Consider the following 24,877-nt stretch of genomic DNA (forward strand, 5'->3'; position numbering starts at 1 on the left):
GGAGCCGCCCTGTAGCAGCTGCGCACGCAGAGCGTGTTCATAGGCTCACAGCCTGGCAGAAGGGAGATGGTCATAGTGACAGCAACAACCATTGACCATGAACTTCACGTCTCATCAGACAACCCAAGGCCAAGGTCAGGGAGCAACGGGACGAATGCCGTTCTGCTAGTGAGGGGTACAGCTGGGCTGTGAACTTGGCCCTTTTTGACTTGGTAATGCACACAGGGTCACAGAGAGGGAGAACAGGGGTCCGTCCCCCTTAGCCCACCACAGTCTCTCCTGGGGGTGAGGGCACCTCCGGGGGACACGCCCACTGCACGACTTCTGGGGAGAGTCCATCGCTGCCCGTCCCCTGCATTGCCCACGTGCGTCTGAGCCCCTGCAGGAGCCTGGCCTGGGAGTCCTCTGGAGCGGTCCCAAGAGGAAAGCCAAAGGGCAGGGAGCGCGGGAGTGAGCCTGGAGCCAGGCCTCACCGGGCAGGAGATGCTAACAGGGAGATGCTAACAGGGTCAGGTGCAGGCATGAGGCTCACTCTGCTGTAAGGCCTCCCGGAGGAGAGGACATTTCAAAGTCGCCTTGGGGGAGGTGTATACCCGTAAGAGAGAAGAGGATGCGCCCAGGGACCCAGCAGGGGCCAGGGGCGAGTGAGGGAGAAGCCATCGCAGAATGGAACTGGAACGAGAAGACACACTCAGGCGGGGACAGGTGGAGGGGGTTGGATCGGGGGTGCTGCACGGGAGGGGGCAGCAGGACACATGGGGGGTGCGCAGGCAGTGGATCAGTGGAGGGGGATAGGTGGGCAGGTGCCTGGGTGGGGTGGGCCGCAGATCAGCAGATGGGTGGGCAGGTGAGCGGGTCACGGGCAGACAGATGGATGGACAAGGGAGCGGGGCAGGGGCAGGGCCTGCGGATACCCAGGAGATAGAGGAGTGGGAGGCCCAATCGTGGGTGTCTAGGGGGCACACTCTCCAGGGAGGGGCTGGACAGGAGCTTGGCGAGCGGGCGGAGCTCCAAGCCTCTCACACCTGTAGGCAGCCAAGGCACCTGCTACCTGGGAAGTAGCCTCTTTCCCCCAAGCCCCTGCCCCAGGGCCCCCAGCCTCAGTGAGGGGAGGGGCAGTTGAACTGAGTCCCCCCAGACCCCACTCTCCCTCAGCACTGCAGGCAGCCCAGCTGGGGCCCAGGGTTGCCAGGATTAACCCTGCACTCCCAGGCTGGGCCTGTTGAAGGGCAGACAAGGGACTATGCGGGGTGGCAAACCCAAGAGAGGGGCTGCCCAGCCCCACTTCTTCTCAGAGATGCTGGGACCTCCCTGCGTCTCACCTTCCAGAGAACAAACCAAGTAGGCACCTTAAGCCGGGAGGGGAGCCAGGAACAGCGAGGCAGCCTACGGGAGAGCGACTTCCACCCGGAACTGGCTGCGAATGAGGAAGAGGGCTCCTCCCACCTGTTTCCCCATCTCTAAAATGGGCTGGCAATTCCTGCCGTACAGGTTACCGCATGACAGAGCGCCTGGGGCAGGGTAGGGACGCTCCTCTGGCCTTTCCCTGCCCGCCCAACCCAGCCCAGCCCAGGGGGCCGAAGAAGGAACGAGGGCGAGGCAGGTCCTACCCACTCCCGCCAGGACAGCTTTCTCCGCCGTCATCTCCCTGCGGCTCACAACATCCCCGCACTGGTGATAGTCCCATTTCACAGATGGGAAACGTAAGGCTTGGAGAAGCCAAGTGCTCTGCTCTGGGCAGCCCTTGGGTCTCTCTTTTTTTTTTTATGTTGACTTGTTTATTTGGAAAAGAGAAGAGACAGAAATCTTCCATCTGCTGGCTTGCTCCCCCAAATGCCTGTAACAGCCAGGCTGGGCCAGGCTGAAGCCAGGAGCCTGCAGCTCCATCCAGGTCTCTCACGTGGATGGCAGGGACTTGAGCCGTCATCAGCTGCCTCCAGATATGTGAGTTAGCAGAAGCCTGGTAGGAAGCGGAGTAGCTGGGACTTGGACCCAGCGTTCCGACACGGCACGCAGACAACTCCAGTGGTGGCTCAACCTGCTGTGCCCCCCACGCCCACCCCAGCGCTCCGTGTCTGTGACATTTCCAGCTGCTCCGGGCCCCTCTGACTGCAGTGCCGTGTGTCTTACCATCCACCCAGGGCGCCAGTACTGCAGGTTATCCGGGCACGGTCCTAGGCAACCTGGGAGGAGTGGGCAGCCTGCCACAGTGGAGGGCTTTGCGGAAGTCGCTCCTGAGGGGCTGTGGTGATCACACATGCAGGGGCTGGAGACCTGGCATGTGTGCCTCAGGCGTTCAATATGTGCTGACTGTCACGAGCGCTGGCCGTGGCAAGAGCTGCAGCGGCTCCAGCACTGCCCTCCCAGGCCTGTCCTTGCTCTCAGCTTCTAAAATGCACCTGCCGCCGCCGCTGCCTGCTGCCTCCCACCCCTGCTTTGGGTGCGGGGGGAGGGGGGGGATGGGCAGCCACCGGCCAGCGCCGCCTCCCCCCTGCCCCGTCCCTCCTTCTCGGGAGCAGTCCCCTTCCTGCTCACCTGTGTTCCTCAGGGCCTCCTTCCCGCAGTTCTCCACGGGGCAAAACCCGCCAGGAGTCCATCTCCAGGGAAAGAGCCAGAATGACCTGCTGCACCGCCCGCCCAGAAGCTGGAATGAATGCCATGTGCCTCGGTCTCCCTACCTGTCCAGCTGGGAAAACCAGCCCCTCCCGCGGTGGCCAGCATGAGGAGGCGTGGCCTCTGGGGACAGTAGGGACCTTGTCTCCTTCACCTGTGTGTAAATACAGCCCTGGCCCAGCCAGGGCAGCACGCGTACAATTTCCTGCCACCACACCTGCCCTCTCCAACGGAAGCCTTGGCACCAAGGCCGTGCTGTGCCGGCTCCTGCCAGGGGTGCGCGCCGCTGCCTTTAGCACTTAACATAGGTGTCACCTGTGGGAGCCCCCACCCTGGCTGCTGGTAGGGGCTTCTCTGGGCAGTGACCCCTCGTGGAGACTGGAGGCCGGCACAGCCATGCAAGGCAGGAGACACCCACCTTTTTGAGGATGGTACAGGGCCCTGGGAGGCCTCGTCCCCTCTGGGGACTGGGGGCCAGGAGCCCTAGGCAAAGCCATGTGAGGCGTGGCCTCATTACCTGTTCTGCAAGTCGTCTGGGTGCTGACAGAGCAGAGAATGCTCGATGCCTGCTGTGACTGTCCCACTGTTAAGTTGGGGAAGTTGAGGCACGGAAGCTATAGAGCAGTGGCCCCAGGCTCCAGACTCCATGACCCCGAGTCCCACACTGCAGCACTCTGGGAGCGGTGGGGGCGGCTGTGTGTGGCCAGGTCTGGCCACGCTGCCACCCACAGAGCCTGCAGGGGGGTGGGAAGCATTGGCGGGCTGGCGCAAGGGGGCCGGCTGCCCTCCATTGCAAAACTCCATGTCCACGCAGGTCTCCCGGGCCTTCAAGGATCTGGACCACGCCTCCTCGGTGCCCAAAGTCTCGCGTGGAGCATTCGGAGGGGACCCGGGGCGAGATGACCAGGCCCAAAGCCCCGAGGCTGCGCGGGGAGCTGTTGGGAACGCACTGGCGCGGAGCCCCCCCAGCCCTGTCGCCCGGCTCGCCTCCCCAGGGTAGCTCGCACATTCCCTGCTCGCCCTGCCCCAGGCCGGCAGAAGCCTGGCCCAGCGCCCCCCGCCGCGCCCCTGCAGCTCTCGCGGCGTGGACAGCGCCCGGGACGGGGCCGGGGAGGGGGCCGGCCCCGCCCGCGGGCTGAGGGGAGGGGACGGGAGGGAGGGCGGGGAGGCCGCGCGCCCACACCCCGCCCCCGCCCCCGGATCCAGCCCGCCGAGCCCGCGGCCAGGGCGGTGCAGACCGGCCCGGCGACTCTCTCGGGCTGCGCGCCGGGACGCGCAGCCACCGCGGCCCACGAGTGCGCCCGCCCCGGGACTCGCCGAGACCAGGTAATCGCCGACGGCCCACTGGGCGCCGACGCGGGTCGGGGTCCGCGGCAACCCCCGGGAACTCCGCACCCTTCGGCGACCTCGGGGGGCCGGGCCGGGGAGGGTCTGGGCCCGCGGGAAGCGCGCGGTGCCAACAGGAAGGCCCGGAGCGCCGCGGCGCGGGCAGGCACGCTCCGAGTTGTCGGGCTGTTTGGCAAAGTCCCGGGCGGCGGCGGCGCGGGGAGCGCTCCTGCGGGCAGAGGCGCCGAGCCCAGGCCGTCTGCGCTGCTTCCTGCGTAGGGGCTCGGAGGGGGCGACGGGCGGGACGTGGGGCCCCGCGGTGCGGGCCGACGCCGGAGCGGGAAGTGGAGGGGGGGCCGGCGTGGACCAGGCACCCTGCCCCCTCCCCAGCCGCCGCCGCATTCCAGGCTGGAGCCGCGGATGAGGTCATTCCGGCCGGTTCCCCTCCGGCCACGACAGCCGGCCGGCCCCTTCCCCGCGGAGCGCCCCTCCGCCCCCTGCCTTCCCTGGTCCTCCGGTCCTCCGGTCCTCCAGAGCGAATGTTTAGGGCGAAAGTCTTTCCCGGACCTCACTCTTGGCCGGGTCCCAGCCGGCTGTGCCCTGGCCCCAACTGTGAGAGACCCGACAAGTTGGAAGCCCATTTTCCGGACGGGCAGGCTGAGGATCAGAGAGGCGCTGGGACCCGAGACCCAGCTCTGACTTCGGGCGGTTGGTGGCGCAGGCCCCCTTCGCGCCTCCCCGGTCTCTCTGGGCTCCCTCTTCCTCCACCTTGGGGCAGGAGAACTGACTGCCCCCCTCTCTGGCCGCAGCTGCCCTGCCCCCCCCAAGCGGCTTGGCTCAGAGGGGCTTGAAAAGGAGTTAACCCCCTCCCCCTGAGGTCATAGCAGGTTTGGAGGGCCTGCTGTCCTGTGGGGAGGGTGTCACCCCGCCGGGCGCCTGCAGCCTTGTGCACACTAGCGGTGGCCTCTGGGGTGAGACGTGGCACTGCTCAGGACACAGCCGCGTGCCGGTGACCTCTGGGTGACAACTGGGCTGTGGGGCCACCACCTCCCCAGGGCTCAGGTCATCCCTAGGCCTCCACAGCGGCCCCTGTTGGCCTCTCTGGTGCCGCCCCCCGCCAGGCTCCTGCACTTGCTGGCCTTATACCCGGCCCAGCCCCTGACTGTCCTGCAGGGTGAGTGGAAGGACCCGGGCACACGGTGACTGCGTGGCGACCGCACTGGCCAGGACGCAGGCACTGAGCTGCAGAGACACAGGCTCCCGCCCTCCGGGTGCTGGGCACCTGCGCCTCCACCACCTGTGCCCCCTCCCCCGCAGACTCCACCCCAGCCCTGGGGCATTTACTGTCGATGTTGGCGCCCAGGCGCGCCAGGCTCTGCTCCGTGACCCAGGGTAAATCAGGCTCCATTCTGAGCCTCGTTTTTCTCACCTGCAAAATGGGTGCTGTGACCATTCACAGGTAGAATTCCTGCGCTGGGGAGGGGAGGAGAGCCCTTCCCTAGGACCCCCAGAGCCCAGCTTCCTTCTGTGCCTGGGGGGCACCCCCATGGCCAGCGGCGCCCTTGTGGTCAGCTACCCCCAAGGGTCTCCACAATGAGGTGTAGGATTTGAACCCAGAGCTGCCCTGCCCCAGGATCTAAGGGCTTGCTGAGAACATCATCTCTCCTTACGGCTGCCCTGGAGGGGACCCATCTGTGATGCGGTGCCCGGGCCTCTGCTGCACTCGGCTGGGTGGGGCGGTGGGGGTGACCCTTGGGAGGTGTCCAGAGGCACCTGGGAGGCTGGGAGGAGGCCGTGCTTGGGGGTTGCGTGGAGCTGGAGCCCCTTTTGCTGGGAGGGGAGGGGCTGCCTTGAGAAGCCTGGAGTTGGGGTGAGGGTGAGGTGGGTGTGGCCACAGGGCCAAGCCCCCACCAGGTACCTGCCACGTGACCTTGGAATGGGCCGACCCTCCGGCTCCGCAGGGCTGCTGGGGAGCGAGGTGACATCATGGCACCGCTGGCCAAGTGCAGAGCGCTTGGTGACCTCAGCCACATTCCACGAGGACACGGCGGTGCCTGGGGTGCCAGGGGGAGGATGATTCAAGAGGCCCCCCAGGGGGAGGAGCCGGCGGGTGGTGGGACGGGCGAGCAGCAGTGGGGGACAAAGCAAGCTTTGTCCGGTGCCTCCTTTGTTGTTATCTTGTTCCTTAACCTATTTTGAATTTCAAATAACAGTCAAAGGGCAGATTTTTATGCTGCAAGAGGTGGAAGTAATTTCTTAAAGAAAAAAAAAAAAAAAGGTTGAGGCTCCAGGGTAGGTGTCCTTGTCCCTGGCTGGTGGAGGTGAGTGACCTGCCCAGGGTCACCCAGCGGGACACAGCGTCCCCGCCTGCGGTCACCGCTCGCTCGCCGGGAGGGTGACCTGTTGGCTCAAAGCTTATCACAGAGCTCCCCTGTGAGGGAGTTGGCGGGAATCCGGGCCTGGCCACGTGGACGAGCCAGGCTGGCTGGGGGCCTCGGTGTGTCCCAGGCTCTGAGTTCAAGTCGCGACCAGCCGTCGCCACGTGACCCAGAGTGGGCTCTGCCCTCTCTGGCCGTGGCCACCAGGGCGCCCTCAGCCCAGGACGTCCTAGGAAGCACCGAGGGGCAGAACCAAGAGACCCTGGGAGAAGGCCGGGGCGGGGGAGAGGGGGCACGGTCGGCTTTCAGCCCCAGCAAGCTTTTTCCCAAAACTTGTTCCTACGTCGGTTGACAAACCGTGATAAAGTCCTTCCTGCAGGCCTTCTCAGAGCCTTGAACACGCACACCCAGGTGCGCAGGAGGCGGCTGGAAAAAGCCACATCTGACCACAGGGTCCTCTTCCCAGGAAGCACCTTGAAGGCCGGGGGTGGGGGCCGCTCTGAGGAGCCTCTGGCTGGCGGTTTGCACAGCAGTACAGAGGCCCAGGCCAGGCCCCGCCTCCCTCCTGGCGTCATCAAGGTTTGGGGCTCAGCTTCACCCCGCCCCCTGTGTAGCCTTGGCCGAGTCGCTACTCTCGGTGCCTCAGTTTCCCTCCTCTAATGTGGTGCCGCCTCTGGGACGGGCTGAGTGACAGCTGCAGGTGACGCACTCGTAGGTGGGCGGGCCTTGAGAGGTCACCGCCCCTTTTGGCAGATTCACATCTTATTTTTATTTTACTTTTTTTTTTAAGATAAGGGAACTTCCGCTGTTCCCTGTTTTTTTTTTTTTTACATTAAAGATTTATGTATGTATTTGAAAGGCAGAGATACATAGAGAGAAGGGGAGACAGAGAGAGCTTCCATCCGCTGGTTCAAGCCCCCAAATGGCCGCAACGGCTGGAGCTGATCCAGGCCAAAGCTAGGAGCTTCTTCCTGGTCTCCCATGTGGGTGCAGGGGCCCAAGGACTTGGGTCATCTTCTGCTGCTTTCCCAGGCCACAGCAGAGAGCTGGATCGGAAGAGGAGCAGCCGGGACTTGAACCGGTGCCCATGTGCGATGCCAGCTCTGCAGGCAGAGCCTTAGCCCACTGTGCCACAGCGCCAGCCCCCAGATTCACATCTTAAGGGGCGGCTGGGTGGCTTTGGTCAGTTCCTGTGTAAAGGCAGCCACAGTCCTGGTCTCAGACGCCATCAGTACGTCTTTGGTTCTGGAACTTTCTCTGCCCAGACCGCAGCAGCGTGGCCCCCACTGTGGTGTCACCGCACGTGGCTCACTCTCCTCTCTGTCCCTCCAGGTCTCTGCCCCTGTGGGGCACCTCGTGGGCTTCTCTCTGAGCCGGGCCTGGAGACACAGCCACGCCCCCCTCCAGCCTCAGCCTCCGGGGCCAGCACCTCAGGAGAGCCGAGCCGAGGGGTGGGCTCTGAGCCGCGGTCCCGGCGGGCATGGCCCAGCGCTCCTGAGCAGCCCGAGCTGATGCCCGGCCCCCAGGGGGCCGGTGGAGCCCCCGCCATGAGCCTGGGCAAGCTCTCGCCCGTGGGCTGGGTGTCCGGCTCGCAGGGAAAGCGGCGGCTGACGGCCGACATGATCAGCCCGCCGCTCGGGGACTTCCGCCACACCATGCACGTGGGCCGCGGCGGGGACGTCTTCGGCGACACCTCCTTCCTCAGCAACCACGGCGGCAGCTCCGGGAGCGCCCACCGCTCGCCCCGCAGCTTCCTGGCCAAGAAGCTGCAGCAGGTGCGGAGGGTGAGGGCCCCGCCCCGGCGCATGGCCTCCCCGCCAGCACCCTCGCCGGCTCCGCCCGCCGTCTCGCCCATCATCAAGAACGCCATATCACTGCCGCAGCTCAACCAGGCCGCCTACGACAGCCTGGTGGTGAGCAAGCTCAGCTTTGACAGCAGCGCCACCGGCTCCCCGGACGGCCACTCCGCTTACGGTGAGGGCCTGGCTCGCTTGCCCCAGGGGCTTGTGGGGTGGGGAGTGAAGAGGAGGGGCCCACTGTCCTCCCCACGCAGTGCTCGCTTGCTGTGCAATGTGGGCCAGCCTCCACCTCGCCGGGCCCTCGGCTGGGCCAGCCAACCCCCAGGTGATGTCCTGGACACGTGGGAGCCAGGGCACTGGGTTCGAGTCCTGGCTCTGCCTGATTCCAGCGCTTCCAGGGTCAAGGCCATACCCGTGTGCAGAGCCCCGTGGAGTCATTACCGACACACACTGGGGTCAGAGACTGGCACACAGTAGGTGCTCAGGACACTTGAGATGTCCTTATGTGAACAAAACTTCCCATAATTTCGCAGACTTGAGTGCAAACCAGGTGCCCGGCCTCGGCCTGGGAACCATGGATCCCTGCTGCCATCTGGTGGTTGTTTCCTGCCTTGCAGCTTTGGCCCCCACCTCCTCACAAGAGGCATCCCTCTGCTGCACCCTAGGGGGCTGTGTAGAACCCTACCTTGGTCCCCTGGGGTACCAGGCCTGCAAGTCCGACTTAGTGCACTCAAACCCAGACTCTGGCTTCGCTGCACGTGCACAAGCTGTGACTTCCTGCTGAGCCTCACCCGCCGTGTGCAAAGTGGGAATGGGGGTTAGGACCATCCTCGGTTCTCAGGGTTGCCGAGAGGGTGCCAGGAGAGGCCATGGTTCTCGCCTGTGTTGAGAACAAGGGAGAAGCAGGCCAGAGAGGGCATTGGCCTGCCTGAGGCCACACAGCCAGCCAGGGTCGGTCCTGAGTCTCTGCGCAGTCCCTGGCCGGGGACCCCTTCTCTGATGCCGCTCCCTCGTTCCCTGCTAGGCATGGACTCCGGCTTCTGCACCATCTCCCGCCTGCCTCGCACGGAGAAGCCTCGCGATCGCGACCGGGACCGCGACAGTTCCTTCCCTGCCGAGCCCGAGCTCCGCCGCTCCGACTCTCTCTTGTCCTTCCGCCTTGACCTTGGGCCTTCTCTCCTCAGTGAGCTGCTGGGGGCCATGAGCCTCTCAGAAGCCCCCGCCGCTGAGACCCCAGCCCCTGCTGCAAACCCTCCAGCCCCTGCCCCAAGCCCCCCAGCCCATGGACACTGCCCCAATGGTGTGACTGCTGAGTCGAGGGCTGGCACAGTGGCCGAGGGTCCCCGAGCACCTGCCGCCACAGCCGGAGCCCTGGGCAGGCACTGGGGAACCAGCTGGGGGCCCAGCTGCCCCTACACTGAGATGGATGCCCGGCGGGAGCTGGTGGGGGTGCTGCCCCAGGCCCGGGCCTCCTGGGAGAGCCTGGACGAAGAGTGGCCGCCCCCCGAGGCAGGCAGCAGGACCCCCGTGCCCAGCACCGTGCAGGCAGACACCTTCGGGTTTGCTGGCGCCGAGGAGGATGATGAGGTGAAGGTGTGAACGCTGGGGCGGGGGCTCAGGACGCCCCCCTCCCTGGCCTGGGCCAGGGCTGGCTCCTGCAGGGATGGGAGAGCCCCTGCCGCCCCCACACTGCTCCACGTCTCTGTGGGCCGGACGTGGGAGGGGGCAGAGGACAGCACGCTCGCCCCGGGACCGGGGTCCCCAGCAAGCCGTCCCCGGCTCACCTGCCTCCCCCACTGCCACTCAGGCTGGGCACACTTCCTTAGGCCCGCCCCCTGCACTCCCTCTCACTGTGTGGCCCTTGTGCCAGAGGGATCTGTCCCCCCTTACGGTGGGGATGGGGCGTGCAGCACGCAGAGCCATCCACGCCTCTCGGGGCCCCTGCCACTCCCCAACATCCTCCCCACCTTGTCCTCAAAGCCTCAGAGAACGGCCAGGTGTGCCCTCACGGGGGGACCCCCTCCTGTGTACCCCAGATCTGCCGCCCCGAGGCCTAATTAAAAAGCTGTTTTGATAACGGTGTCCTGCGAGGAATTTGGGGGCTTGGGAGGGCAGCGTGGGCTCCACCTGTAGCAGGTCCCTTTCTGCCGGGAAGCTGCGAATGTTAGGGACCCCCCCCCCCCGCGAAGGCCCCCAACCAGGGGAGGGAGGCCCAGGCAGGGGTAATGAGTAACCGGCCTGGAATGCCCTGTGATAAGAGGCCCAGGTGGGAGCCTTATCTGCAGTTCCGGGAGCACCAGGTGCCTGGAGCCAGCGTCAGCAGCCCCAGAAGCGCCGGCACCTGGCATCTGCTCCCCTGATAATGGGGGCCAGGGAGACGGGAGCCTGGCTCGGCTGGTGGGGGGGTGCCAGGGTGCCGGTCCATGGCCTCCCTGCGAGGCAGCCTCGCGCCTCACACCTGGGAGCACTCCCCAGGGTTCCAGGTAAAGGTGGGTTCTTCCCGGGGAGGATCTGGAGGTGTGTGGGGGGGTGAGGGCTGCTGACCCCGGCGCGACCAGGAAGAAGGCTTGCGGTAGGCACCCTGGCTGGGGTCTTTTATTCCGGCTCATTCGAACTTGAAGGAGGAGATGCTGAACCCACCCTGCACGCCCAGGTAGCTCAGGTGGCTGTGGCCCAGCCTGTTGGGAAAGGTCAGCTCGTGGCCGTCCGGCAGCTTCACCTTGAACTTATCGCCCTCAAAGGTCATCGTGAGCTGTGGAGGGAGGGTGAGGGGTCAGGGCGACAGGAGGGGCCCCGGGAAGGGGCCGGGGTGGTGCCTGGCGGCCCAGACGGTGCCAGTGTGCGGGCTGGGCGCTCCCCCCGCACCTCACCTTGACCTCTGACCCCGGGCTGAAGCACAGGTGGTTTTCCCGTTGCTCTCTTCCCCACTGGCTGCCGTCCCGGGAGTTGCAGACAATGGTGGATTCCTTGAAGCGGGGGTTGAAGTGGAGGCCCAGCTTGTCTGTCCCCTGGCCCAGGTTAATCACGAAACTGCAGGAGAGGGACATGGTGGGCGCACGCTGGGGGATGGGCATTGAGCTGGTGCCTTCGAGCTGGGGGCGTGGCCACAGGGGCGGTGGTGGAAGTCCAGGAATGGGGGGTGTCTGTCTTGAAGGACAAAATTGCTGTCCTTGGCCATAAACAGGAGCCCCCACTCCCATGGTGTCAGGTCCCTGGGAGCAGGTTCTGGGTCATGGGTGCCTGCACGTCCGTGAACTTGAGGGAGTCACCCTTCTCTCGGCTCTCGCCCCGTGCATCTGCCTGCCTCCTTCCCAGCCAAAAGTGTAGGGCAAGCTGTCCCCAGCACCCTTGAAATCGCCCTGTCCAGCTGTGACTGGCTGGACGCCTGCGGTTCTGACCAACAGGATGCAAACGAGGCTGCTTGGCGCCCCCTGGTGGCTGCCTCTGATTTTTGCCAGCCAGAGGCCACGGCCCAGGTTCCCTGGGGCGGGGGCGGGTGGGGGGCAAAGAAGCAAAGTAAATGGGCATCAGCTCTGGGCCTATAGAAGGGGAGCCAGCAGGGCTTCTTGGGAGGGGCTCCTTGTTCTGTCCCCCCGCCGAGGTGGACATCCCCCCACTTGCTCACCCGTCACAGTTGTCATCAATCTTGCCCTTGAGCTTCAGGGAGGTGCCCGCCCTCATGTCCATGTTTGTGATCTCAAACTTCTCCTGTGGCAACAGAGAAACAGCCCACTGGAATCCATGCAGGACCATCAGCCCTCAGCACCCAGCCCCTGACTGCCGGGGGAGCAAGGGCACGGCCAGAGGCACCCCCTCCCCTGCCCACGCGCAGGCACCAGATGCTCGGACCCAGGCCTCCCACAGCCCCCTCACCCCAGCCCAGCTGGAAGAACAGCTGGACCTGAAGGCACAGGGCCCGGCTCCCGGAGCCTCGCTTTGCCCAGCTATGAAATGGGAGGAGTGGTGTCCCTGCCCATCTCACACTTCCCCAAAGTGTTCAAACCCCAGAATCCGGACTAGGAGACACAGATCTTGGCCCATCCAACACTAAGAGCCAATAGATCTGGGGGCTGGCGCTATGGCACAGTGGGTTAAAGCCCCAGCCTGCAGCACCAGCATCCCGTATGGGCGCCGGTTCGAGTCTCAGTTGCTCCACTTCCAATCCAGCTCCCTGCTAATGCACCTGGGAAAGCAGCAGAAGATGGCCCAAGTCCTTGGGCCCCTGCACCCATGTGGGAGACCCAGAAAAAGCTCCTGGCTCCTGGCTTTGGCCTGGCTCAGCCCTGGCTGCTGCAGCCATAAGCCCCATGTCTGGATGTGTCTCTACAGCACCCCTTCTGTAAAATGGGCCCATTTTACAAGGGCAGTTGGTTGAGGGAGGAGTCAAGGTCACAGCTGCAAAGCTGAAGCCCAGCGCCCGGTGCAGACCAACGTCAAGGCCAGGGGCAGCCACTTGTCATCACTCATCTGTGCTTCGGCTGCCCGGCCAGCACCCGGGATTCCTTACCTTCCTCCATCTGCCCTGCCGTTAACAGAGGCTCCCCAGGCTGGGGGGTGAAGCTCATTACCCAGGCCTGGGAGGTGAGGCCTGGGAGCATGCTCTAGGCTGTGCTCCACTTAACAGCCAGATGCCAACACAAGACAGGTGGCATTGGGTGTGCATTCAGACCCACACGGATGCGGAAGTGTGCGTGCTGGCCAGGGATCCTTTCCACACTCAGCAGGCTGCAAGGCTGGGAGAGAGAGAGAGGAGAGAGAGAGAGGAGAGAGAGAGAGGCGAGGAGGCAGAGTGGGGACCAGGGTTGCTCCGCAGAGCTGAGGAGTCCAGGGACCAGTGTCTCGTGGTGGCTCTGCCCTAAGTGGCTGAGTGACCTGAGCCAGCCTTGCCCCTCTCTGGGTCTTGGTGCCTCCATCGGTAACAGGAGGGGTTTGAATTAGGTGGTCTCAGAGAAGGAGAGAGAGGGAGGGAGAGGGGAGGGGGAGGGGGAGGGGCAGTACCAGCAGAGCAAAGAGAAGTGGGGAAGGCCCCCAGGGCCACGCTGCCCCTCCTGGGAGCAGGGGTGAGGCATTGCCCTTCCCCAGCAGGGGTGAGGCCCTCCATGCTGGATCCTCAGCAGCCCCGGTCACACCCGGCCTCCCACCTGCTCTGGCTTGCACAGCGTCCCCCAGTATCATGTCCCCCTGGCATGTGCAAATGCGATCTTTCCAGAAGCAACCCCTCTGCAGGTGCAGCCAAGATGAGGGCGGCCCCTGACCAGTCAGAGACAGACACACAGAGGGGCCGTGAAGACAGAGACCGAGAGACAGACACACAGAGGGGCCATGAAGACAGAGACCGAGAGACAGACACACAGAGGGGCCGTGAAGACAGAGACCGAGAGACAGACACACAGAGGGGCCGTGAAGACAGGCAGAGACCGAGAGACACAGCTCCGGAAGCCCTGGCTGCAGGCAGAAGCTGCAAGGGACAGGAAGGACTCTGCTTCAGGGGCCTCAGGACCTTGAACTGCGACCCCCGGAGCTAGGGGACGGCGAGCGACGGCCCGTTGAGGTGTTGGGTCACAGGGAATGAAACAGCTTCCAACCCACAGAGGATGCCTTCTACATGGGGGCGGCGGGGCTCAGACAGGGCAGTGACCGCCCCACGGCCACGCAGCCAGGCTGTGGCTGAGCCAGGAGTGGACTCAGAGAGCCTCGCTCGAGCCCTGCAATTTATAGATTGTGACCTCGGCCAGTTTAACTCTGAGCCTCAGTCGCTGCGTCTATAAAGATGCTACGTCGATGTTCGCAGCTAATTATTGCTAGTACTGTTATTACTCTTATTGCTGATGAGAAAGCTAAAGCCAGAGAGAGAGAGAGACAGGCCCAGGCTCCCACGGCGGGACGATGGCAGAGGGGGCAGAGACCTCGGGGCCAAGGGGCCGCGGGGCCATCTCCCCAACGTCCTTGCCACGCACACAGGGAAAGAGGACCGAGGGCGGTGTCCATGTGTTCTCCTGAGGGCCCCGGCCCCCAGCCCCAGCAAAGACACAGAGAAACGCGGGGAAGTGGGCTGGGGGCTGGCCTCCTCACCGACATGGCGACAGCTCCTGGCGACCAGCGGCGACGGCTCCGGCAGCAGCTCCTATGCCCAGGGCCACCAGTCTGAGTCAAGCTTATATCCTGCGCTATTACACATTAACCCTCCAAGGCCATAAATGAGAACTTTGGCCCCTCCCTTCCAGGCGTCTCCAGAGCAGCAGGCTGAGGACCCCCATCTTGCCTCTGCATCCCCCAGCCCCAGCCCAGCCTCCAGAGCCTGAGGGGAGCAGCCCCAGCTCCACCCTTGAGCAAACCACAGCCCCGTGGCCCTCAAAAGAGACTTGCTCTGAAAAAAATCTCCCAGCTCTGCATTTTCTGCAGCGTCCTGGTGCATAGGAGGGTCCCTTTGTCCCCGCACCCCGTTATTCTGTGATCGTCCAGGTGGGCTTTAAGAGGGACACCTGGGGGACTCAAAGGAAACATCTAGAAGTCTCTAGAAGGGAGGGGGGCTGAGCTGGGGGTGGGGAGTCACCCACCTTGGGGCTGTGTCTATTGCTTGTCTACTCTCAGAGAGATTAAGCACGAACAGAAACGGCCGCTCCCAGCCCTGCCGCGCTGGCCGCCGCCTCCCAGCCTCTTCCATGTCGTGGACACCCCCTGCCGGGGCGGCCGGGTGGCCGGGTGGCCGGGGCGGCCCTGGGTCCCGTTTCAATCAGGAAACCGAAATCACCCATCGCTGTTTCCAAATTGTATTTTAATGGTTGAGAAATGCTGGACCTCTCGATGGCTGGATTGATGTCACCAATTTCCTCCGCTCAACAGCGAACCTTCATTCCCCACGTTTGCAGTTAAAAATATTGCGGCCTTAAATCTCGCTGCACACTGACAGCGAGCGCAGGACAGACTCCCGGGGTGACGCTCCAGCTCTGTCCTGGCTCTGAGCACTTCCCATCGGAGCTGGCAGTGGTGGCGCTGGGCAGGGTGCGGAGCAGCCAGCCAGCCCCTCCCCGGGGCCCTCGGGGGCTCACTGCCTGGTACGCAAACACAGGACCCCACCCTCAGCCCACACCGTCCCTAGTGGATAGATTCCTTCACTTCACCCACAAGGAAATCAGTCCCTTCTCGGCCTTTCTTCCAGGGCCTCGGTAAACCCCAAAGGAGATAAAGGGCTTTAAGGTTCTCGCCCCGAAACTCAGCCAACAGAAACCACAGCAGTTAAAGGTGCTTTTCTGATTGTGAGACTGATACTAGCTGGCCGCACACACTGGCCGTTTGCAGAGAAAGTGCGGGCTGGAGAGAACTAACTGCAGGGCTGCCTGGTGAAAACCGGATGCTTGACGGCAAGGAAGCTCCGTCGACTTCTGGTGCGTGCGTTTGACACCACTGAAAGAGTTTCACAGCCAACCAGAGTGATGTCGGGCTTAGCGACTGAGACCCCGACCTGGGCTCCGTTCCTGGCTCTGCTCCCGGTTCCAGCTCCCTGCTAATGCGCGCCCTAGGACGCAGCGGGGGGTGGCTCAAGTATTTGGGTCCCTGCCACCCATGGGGAGACCTGGCTTCCAGCCTGGCCTGTTGCAGGCATTTGGGGAGTGAACTAGCAGGTGGGAGATAACACTCTCTGTCTTTCAAACCAATTAAGCGAATCAGTTTTTAGAAATCCTTTGTGTAGTGTACTGGCCGTCCCTGAGAGGGCCCTCCGCCGTCCCCAGCCCCTGGCACTCACCAATGACACCTGAGGCCAGCTACAGCGCTGTAGCCATGTGGACGGCCCCAGCCATTGAAGCCATTTGAGGAGTGAACCAGCAGGTGGAGGACCTCTCTCTCTCTCTCTCTCTCTCTCTCTCTCTCTCTGTGTGTGTGTGTGTGTGTCTTCTTTCTGTGTAACTCTGACTTTCAAATCCATAAATAAGTATTAAAAAAAAAGAATTGCAATTGTCTTCTAATTGAATCTCCTTTATTTAAAAAACAAGTTTATTTAAAAGGCAGGGCATCAGAGAAATGGAGAGACAGAGGGAATGAGAGAGAGAGAGACCCTCCAGGGGCCAGTGCCATGGTGCAGTGGGCTAAGCCTCCACTTGCAGCACTGGAGTCCCATATGGGTGCCAGTTCTAGTCCCGGCTGCTCCACTTCCAATCCAGCTCTCTGCTGTGGCCTGGGAAAACAGCAGAAGATGGCCCGAGTCCTCGGGCCCCTGCACCCACGTGGGAGACCTGGAGGAAGCTCCTGGCTTCAGATCAGCTCAGCTCCGGCCACTGAGGTCATCTGGGGAGTGAAGCAGCAGGTGGCAGAGCTTTCTCCCTGTCTCCCTCTCTCTGTAACTCTGCCTCGCAAATAAATAGACAACAGCTGAGAGAGCGAGAGCGAGCGAGCGAGCTTCATCCACAGGTTCACTCCCCAAACGGTCGCAACACTCTTCTCATAAATGCAGTGAAAGCTGTGACTTTTCCTCTGAGTCTTGGCCTCTTCTTGTAGAATTTGAGTTCTCAACATTCAAAATCTGACTCTTCACTCAAGCCAGATGGTCGGAAAGTGGTCGCCACCACCCGGAAAGCACTGGGTGGAGAGACTCACTGATTCGTTAACTGACTTCATTACCCTCGTCCTCCCTGGGGAGAAGGAAGGGGAGACACCCGCGGTCGGGCTCGGCTGAGTTAATGACCCCAGGAACGCAGGCGCGCGCCTCTGACAGCGCCACTGTCAGATGTCCCCTCCGCGGCCGGGGCTCCCTGCTCTGGAGCCGCAGGGACTACGGAATTCTGCGGGAGATTCCCAGGACTTCCCGACGGCCCCTAACAGAGCTGCCCTCGCTGAAGCTGCAGGAAGCAGCGGCTGTGCCGAGACCTTGCCAAGGAGCACGGACGACGCCAGGGCAGCAGGTGCGCCTCTCCAGGCCGGGAGGGCGCCGCGCAGCCGGGCCGGAATGAGCACCGGCCTTGACCCACACACGCAGGACGAGGGCTTCCGGGGAAGGGACACGCGGAACGCGGCCACGTGGTCGAGAGACCACACCCAGCTGGGGACACAAGCCTGGGCGTAGGAAACAACTAGAAAACGAGGCCTTACGCCCCCCACCACCGCGGAAGGCTCCAGAGAACCCCAGGTCTCCCCCTCTGCAAAGTGGGAATCAGTGTACCAAGGGAGGTGTCGCCTGGCTCGTTAATCACTCTTGTCCTCAGGAGCCCGTGTCCCACTGTGTCAGGCGCGGAGGCGGGGGCAGCTCCCCGCACCTGGCCGCTGGGTCTCCGGAATGTTCTACCTTGACCTGCTGGGGCCCCACGACTTCTGCCTTTGTCAGCTCCTTGCTGCACAACGCTCTTGGACGTGGGACTTAAAATGGTTTCATCTGGCGCAAAGGTTGAAGTCCAGGCATCGGGGTGTTTTCATTTTTCTTGTTTTAGATTTATTTATTTACTTGAAAGGCAGAGCTACAGAGAGGCAGAGGCAGGGAGAGAGAGAGAGAGGTCTTCCATCCGCTGGTCCATTCCCCAAATGGCCGCAACGGCTGAGCCAGGCCGAAGCCAGGAGCCAGGAGCTTCTTCCGGGTCTCTCATGTGGGTGCTGGGTCATCTTCTGCTGCCTTCCCAAGCACATTAGCAGGGAGCTGGGGCGGAAGTGGAGTAGCCAGGACTCGAACCGGCACCGCAGGCAACTGCTTAACCAGCTGCATCACAGCCCCGGGCCTGGTTTTTAAAATAATCTGCATTTTCCACGCACTTCTTAAGACCTGTTGTGGGGCCGGCGCCGTGGCTCACTAGGCTAATCCTCCACCTTGTGGCGCCGGCACACCGGGTTCTAGTCCCGGTTGGGGCACCAGATTCTGTCCCGGTTGCCCCTCTTCCAGGCCAGCCCTCTGCTGTGGCCCGGGAGTGCAGTGGAGGATGGCCCAGGTGCTTGGGCCCTGCACCCCATGGGAGACCAAGAAAAGCACCATCGGATCAGCGCGGTGCGCCGGCTGCAGCGGCGGCCATTGGAGGGTGAACCAACGGCAAAGGAAGACCTTTCTCTCTCTGTCTCTCTCACTGTCCACTCTGCCTGTCAAAAAAAAAAAAAAAAAAGACCTGTTGTGTGCAGATCTCAAACAGCTCTGCACCAAAGTAAGCAGCTTCGTGTTGTTTTCCACCACCCTCTGAAGCTGCAGCACACAAGCTGTGCACGCAAGCATACGCACACGTGTGTAGTTCTCATTGACATCAGGGGATGAATAAACCAATACTGAAAACATTGCCTTCCACCTAAAGGGTCATTTTTTCCCTCCTGATCTTATAAGAAATTTACACATTTCGGGGCCGTGGGCCGGAAGCACCATGGAGGCTGAGCCCGGAGATGTCCCCAGTGGCTCCTGCGGTTGGGGACTTTGGCCCTGATCACCGTGGGATCCCTGCCTACCTCCCGTGTGGTCGACTCCTCCCAAAGCACAAACAGATCAGCCACAGCGCCAGCCCCGAAACTTTTCCCTTTTAATAATTAATTTATTGGGGCCAGTGCATTGTGGTGTAGCAAGTAAAGCCACAGCCTGCCATGCCGGCATCCCATATGGGTGCTGGTCCCAGATCCGGCTGCTCCACTTCCGATCCAGCTCTCTGCTGTGCCCTGGGAAAGCAGTGCAGGATGGCTCAAGTCCTTGGGCCCCTGCACCCACGTGGAAGACCCAGAACAAGCTCCTGGCTCCTGGCTTAGGCTCGGCACAGCTCTGTGCATTGCGGCCATTTGGAGAGTGAATCAACAGATGGAAGACCTCTCTCTCTCTAACTCTGTCTTTTGAGCAATTAATTAAATCTTTGTTATAAAGGCAACAGAGGGGAGAGGTGTTGAACAGAAGTAGAAGAAATGACCGCAGGCCGGAGCACAGGTGACAGAGCTCAGGGGCCACCCCGGTTCTGGGACACTGGCCGAGTCACTACTCCCCTCTGGGCCCAGGTTGGGCCTGAACCAGCAACTTCAAATTCAGGCTGCAAAAAAACAGAGCAGAGAGCAGCAGCGTGCCTGGCGCGTGGCCAGGGTACTCAGTGGAGCCCGACGGGCGTCACATCTGTGCACGTGTGCGGCGGTCACACCAGAGACGGCTCCACCGCGAGGCTGATGGAGCGGGAACCCCAGGCCCCGCCCTTGTTTCGGGAAGGGACCAGCAGCGTGGCCCCTGCTTTTCCCGCTGACTTGCTCTCCATCCCGCTGTCCCCCGTGAGGTGCGATCCCCGGGCTCGCGCAGGCGCCCCGGGACCTGGTTAGCTTACGAGGGTCACAGTCAGTGACACAAACGTGATTCCTAGCAGCCCTAACACGGGAACGGCTTCCACTGCCTGTCTCACCTGGGAGGAAGAGACATCTCCCTTCCCTCCTCAAATGCCCACAGCAGCCAGAGCCGGGCCAGGCTGAGAAGCCTGGAAACCAATCCGGGTCTCCCACGCAGGTGCAGGCCCACGCGGCTGCAGGGGCCCAAGCACTCGGCCCTCCTCCGCGGCTATCCCAGGCGCACTAGCAGGGGACTGGACCGGAAGGGGAGCATCCGGGACTCGAACTGACACTCTGACGTTGGATGCCAGGGGCGCAGGTGGTGGCTTAGCCCACCGTGCCACGGCGTGAGCCCCCCAGTGCATCTGTGGTCGGGCACAAAGCCATGGCAGGCCCCGCACAGCTGGCGCCTAATGGTTGCTACATCAGGACACATGGGCTGGCGTCCCAGCGCGTGACACATGACTGATCGCAGATTATGAAGCTGAGAAAAACACTTCTAAGATAAAAAACATTTCTGGTCAATCTTGCTAGATGGCTGACTTGTTTTTCTCACTCCGAAAAAAAAAAAAGGAATAAAAATCATTGTGTGCATTTGGTCCAAAATGGTAGGAAAAACAGGGTACCATGGCCAGTCAGGGAGCTAAAACCACAACACCTCACTGTTCTCATTCATGGTTATGGCATTTGTCAGCCTTTTTTTTTTTTTTTTTCTTTTTTTTAAGATCTATTTATTCGGGGCCGGCGCTATGGCGCAGTGGGTTAACACTTTGGTCTGAAATGCCTGCATCCCATACCAGTGCCGGTTTGAGTCCTGGCTGCTCCACTTCCAATCCAGCTCTCTGCTATGGCCTGGGAAAGCAGTAGAAGATGGCCCAAGTGCTTGGGCCCCTGCACCTGTGTGGGAGACCCGGAAGAAGCTCCTGGCTCCAGATCAGTGCAGCTCCGGCCGTTGCGGCCAGCTGGGGAGTGAACCATCAGATGGGAGACCTCGCATGAGGGTGCAGGGGCCCAAGCACTTGGGCCATCTTCCACTGCTTTCCCAGGCCACAGCAGAGAGCTGGATCGGAAGTGGAGCAGCCGGGACTCGAACCAGCGCCCATGCAGGATGCTGGTGTTACAGGTGATGGCTTCCCCGTTTGTCAGCTTTTAAAATTGGATGTTTCCTGGGGATGTACTTCTCACTCTAAACAAATACATAATTTTGCATTAATGATTTTATGCTTTTTTTTTAATCCCTTTTTTTTTTTTTTTAACTACAGGATGCTCAGAGCTTGAGCTCGCCAGGCCCTGTAAACAAGAAACGCGTTTCCCGCCCCAGGAATCTGCCCAGATTCAAGCGCTGCCCTGCAGGGAGCTCAGAGATGCCTTCCAGCCCCAAGTCTGAGTCTGCAGGAAGCTGCCCTGGTCCCTCCTCTCAGCAGCTGCCACGCTAGCACACAGACAAGGAAGTCCTTTCCTGGAGCTCATCCAAGTCTTTCCTGCTGTCCTTGAAGACGGGAAGACAGAGCGGCAGTGTGCAGGAGCCGCGGGGAGGCCAAGGCAGGTGCCTCGGGGTGGGGTGGCGGGAGGCCAGCAGGACCAAAGCCCTCAGCCTGGGAGTGGAACTGAAGCCTCTCTCCCAACAACAGCACTCTCTAAAATTGAGGAGTCATTAGGCGCCTGCTGTGTGCTGAGTGCCATTCACCTGCTGTGTGCTGAGTGCCATGCAGGGAAGTGACCTCCTGCTCTCCTCCTGAGGTCACACTGAGGTCATACTCCCCCCTACCCGCTGCCTGCTTCCGTTTCTGGTTCCCAGGCACTTCCCCTCTCTGGTTGTTTCTTTGTGTTTAAGTTTTTAATTGTTTTACTTTCATTTTATTTGAAAGGCAGAGAGAGAGAGAGAGAGAGACAGCCCTGTCCCCTGGTCCACTCCCCAAAGGCTCCCATCAGCCAGGGCTGGGCCAGGCTGAAGCCAGGAGCCAGGGGCTTCATCTGGGTCTCCCACGTAGGCGCACGGGCCCGAGGACTTGGGCTGTCACCTGCTGCCTCCCAGGGCACCCGGCAGCAGGGAGCCGGATCCAAAGTGGAGCAGGGACTTCCATGGGCTGTGGCGTCCCCCGTGGCGCCTTGACACCTGCACCAGCCCCTCCCCGCCCACACACCGCCCCTTGCAGCAATCACCCAGCAGCACCAGCTTCCAGCACCCTGACCGTCCTGGCCCCGCGCTGACAGACGCACACTGTTGGTTCACTGGAATGTAAATCCTAGGAGGGAGGTGCCTCATTCAGCACAGGACCAGATCGCTCCCTGGAGCAGGTGAATGAATGGTACCGTCCATCAGTCGACTGAGGAGGGGCAGTATTTGCATACCGCCTTCCCATTGGTCAAAGCCAAGGTGTCTACTTTCCTTGCAGCCAGTGGGATGTGGGGTCACAGCAGGGGCCTCTGTGGCCACGCCCCTGTAATTGAGCTCCTCCTACTCATTGAAAAGGGGTGGGGGGAGGGATGGCTAGGGCTCTTCCCTCCCCAGCCCCAGCCGGTACCCTAAGCTGGAAGCAGCTGGGGCGCAGGCAGGCTCGGGACCAGGGTCCCACCGTGCTGCAGGGATGGTCCTCGCACGGACCCCCCCACCACTCCTAGACGAGCTCACGGCAGGTCTCGGGCCCCAGGGCGACAGAGCGGGCAGGGGAGCAAGGGCGGCCTGAATGCTGACTGGGTCCAACATTCCTGGCCCACACACCCGGGCCTGCTCTCCGGCTCCCCCTCTGCCTGACCACCAGGTGGTCACTCCCCAGGAAACCGGAACAGACCCAGTGGCACCCTGGGAACCAAGCGGACCCCTGCCTGCACCCTCCATGAAGCTCTTCTCAGCGGCTCTGCAGAATGGGGACAGCAGCCTGTGACACGTGTGACAGTCCTGGCACGTGGCCGTGAGCAGCAGCAATCGTCTGTCGTGGGATCACAGCGGAGCCGCCCCGAGGGAGACCCCCCTGCGCCCCAGCCCCAGTCAGGGGGCCTCAGCCTGCCTCCCCCCCACCACACCCAGCCCACTTCCCTCCACCCCGAGGGAGACCCCCCTGCGCCCCAGGTCAGGGGGCCTCAGCCTGCCTCCCCCCCACCACACCTGGCCCACTTCCCTCCACCCCAAGGGAGACCCCCCCCGCGCCCCAGGTCAGGGGGCCTCAGCCTGCCCCCCCACCACCCGGCCCACTTCCCTCCACCCCAAGGGAGACCCCCCCTGTGCCCCAGTCAGGGGGCCTCAGCCTGCCTCCCCCACCACACCCGGCCCACTTCCCTCCCAGCAGACCCTGCCGTTATTCCCGTTATTCCCAGAATTCCTGGGAAAGCCCTCGCTGCAGGCAGCCAACGAAATCGCTTCCCGCAGGGTGGGCGCCTGCGCTCCTTCGGCCCCCAGGGTCACTCCCTTCGGAAAGAGGATTCATGAAATGTCCAGGAGGATGCCTGGTTGCGTGCTCACACCAGGGAGCTGGACTGGAATGGGACAGTGATCACGCACCGGCTCCCGCAGGAGACGCGGGCCCCAAAGCCATCTGACGTTAACCAGAATGTACTCTGATATGAGGGCAGGCCGCTGCCCTCCCGCCCCGCTGTGCGGCGTTGGGTGCCCTCATCCATTCAGTGCACACTGACTGGGTGCTGCAGCCGGGGACAAGCCGGGGTCCCGGGGGGCTGCAGGGAGGTGACCGGTAAGGAGAGCGAGCGAATCTCCCTCCTCAGGGCTCTGGGTGACAGGGGAGCCTCGCACGACGGGGACGCGGTGAGCTGGCCATCCCTGCGCTGGGCTTTGACGGGGCAGGGCCCACGGGAGGCTGGGGAGACCCGTGGGGCCAGGTTCCTGCAGCCCCCCCTTTCTTCCCCTCCCTCGGCCCAGGGCGGGACCCGGGCAGTGAGGGCCGTGCTCCATGGCACCCGCTGGGCTGGACACCTGACCGCCAGCTCCTCTCCCCGACGAGGGGAGGTCAGCCACGTCTGGGCTTCACGGCTGGCTGGGGGAGGGGATTCTGGCTCCTCCGGCCTGCCGCGGGGTCAGGAAGCGCCCACATCCGGGTCCTTCCTTCAGTCTGAAGGACTCCACTCTCAGCCCTGACGACACTCACCGGTTAAGGGCCCAACAGATGCAATTCCTCTTTTTTTTTTTTAAGATTTATTTATCTGAAAGGCAGAGAGAGAGAGAGAGAGAGAGAGAGAGGTCTTCCATCTGCTGGTTCACTCCCCAGATGGTTGAAATAGCCAGAGCCACACCGATCCCAAGCCAGGAGCCTCCCCCAGGTCTCCCACGAGGGTGCAGGGGCCCAAGCACTTGGGCCACCTTCCACTGCTCTTCCAGGCCACAGCAGAGAGCTGGATGGGAAGTGGAGCAGCCGGGACTCGAACCGGCGCCCATGTGGGATGCTGCGCTGCCTTACCCACCAGGCCACAGCGCCGCCCCGCAATCCTCTTGATTGCGGGAGGTGACATTCGGGCAGGCGCCAGGATGAGAACCCGCACAGGGTGTGGGGGAGTGCCGAGTGGGGAGGGGGGGACAGGTGCGGGCGGCTCCCCGCTCACAGCCCACTTCAGACCGGTCTGAGTTCCACAGGGGCAGCGACCTGCAGCCGGGCCAAATCCGTGCTGTCCGAAAACAGAAAGTGACCCCCGGCGCGTGGCCGCGCCCGCGTCCATGCACAACACCCGGCTCTGCCTCGTATGTCGGCAACGAGGCCGAAAAATCAAAGCACACGCTCTCACAGCCTTCACTGAGGAACGCGATGAGCACGCGCGTCGCTTGTCTGTAGGACTTCAACGGCCTGCGGGGGCGGGACTTAGAAAAGCGTGCCCGGCTGCTGGACGCTGAGTTCAGGGGGAAAACTGACCCAGAGGAGGGCCCGGGGTCCCGGGACTCCCTCCCCGGAGGGCCGCCAGGGGGCGACCGAGAGCAACCCGGGCGTGACGTCACCAGGCGGCCCGGGCCCCGCAGCCCGGGGCGTGACGTCACCCTGGCCGCCCGAGCCTGGGGCATCCGCCCTCGCCGATTTCGGCGCTGCCCCCGCGGTCTCTCCTGCCCACGGCCGCTGCCTGGCCTTGTACCGAAGCCTCAGCGCACGCAGCGGCCCCGGGACCTGCGCGACCCAGGCCCGCGCGGCGACCACCCTCTGGGGCTGCACCAGGGCACTCGCAAAGCCCTGGTCTTTTCACGCCAGGTCTGCGGGGAGACCCGACCGCCCTTCGGCTGAAAGCCACGGCCTCTGTCCCCCGCCAGGCGCCCCACCTCCTGGGTCGCCGCTAGCCGTGGGCGTCCCCCGTCTCTTCCCGGGCCCGTCACTTCGCGAAAACACAAAACGCAGCAGTCACAGCCCCGGGGTCCGTGACCTCAGGCAAACCGCCAGGCTCAGAGCGACGGCCGTAAGCAGCCCTCAGACCGATTTCGTCATCACCTGCACAGTGGCCGACGAACGCCATCGCCCTTTTAAGAGACCCTCCCATTTTCGCTCCCGAGCGGAAGTACGCGCTGAGGGCTCCGGAAGTGAC

The 24,877-nt window shown here is 62.8% G+C and overlaps 2 protein-coding genes across 4 annotated transcripts; one reads left to right on the forward strand and one right to left on the reverse strand.

Annotated features, from left to right (window-relative positions):
• Positions 1–3,845: 3,845 nt before the first annotated feature.
• CDC42EP1 (CDC42 effector protein 1) lies at positions 3,846–10,193 on the forward strand. The gene is made up of 3 exons (XM_051841135.3): positions 3,846–3,939; positions 7,650–8,291; positions 9,141–10,193. The coding sequence occupies exons 2-3, from the start codon at positions 7,829–7,831 to the stop codon at positions 9,713–9,715; spliced, it is 1,038 nt and encodes a 345-aa protein (XP_051697095.1). The 5' UTR covers positions 3,846–3,939; positions 7,650–7,828; the 3' UTR covers positions 9,716–10,193.
• Positions 10,194–10,683: 490 nt separating this feature from the next.
• On the reverse strand, positions 10,684–24,874 carry LGALS2 (galectin 2). Of its 3 annotated transcripts, none has more exons than XM_089307612.1 (5): positions 24,784–24,874; positions 23,467–23,521; positions 11,742–11,824; positions 10,987–11,146; positions 10,684–10,868 (listed from the first exon to the last, which is right to left on the reverse strand). In XM_089307612.1, exons 3-5 carry the CDS (start codon positions 11,801–11,803, stop codon positions 10,722–10,724), a joined length of 369 nt encoding a protein of 122 aa, XP_089163738.1. In that variant the 5' UTR covers positions 11,804–11,824; positions 23,467–23,521; positions 24,784–24,874; the 3' UTR covers positions 10,684–10,721. The 3 variants fall into 3 exon arrangements, with proteins under 3 accessions (XP_089163738.1, XP_089163737.1, XP_002723587.1); XM_089307611.1 differs by having other exon boundaries at positions 24,618–24,842; XM_002723541.5 differs by lacking the exons at positions 23,467–23,521; positions 24,784–24,874 and adding an exon at positions 14,189–14,329.
• Between the last annotated feature and the right edge of the window lie 3 nt (positions 24,875–24,877).

This window comes from Oryctolagus cuniculus, chromosome 11 (genome assembly GCF_051225735.1).
Source record: "Oryctolagus cuniculus isolate XC-2025 breed Fujian yellow rabbit chromosome 11, ASM5122573v1, whole genome shotgun sequence".
Taxonomy (NCBI): Eukaryota; Metazoa; Chordata; class Mammalia; order Lagomorpha; family Leporidae; genus Oryctolagus; species Oryctolagus cuniculus.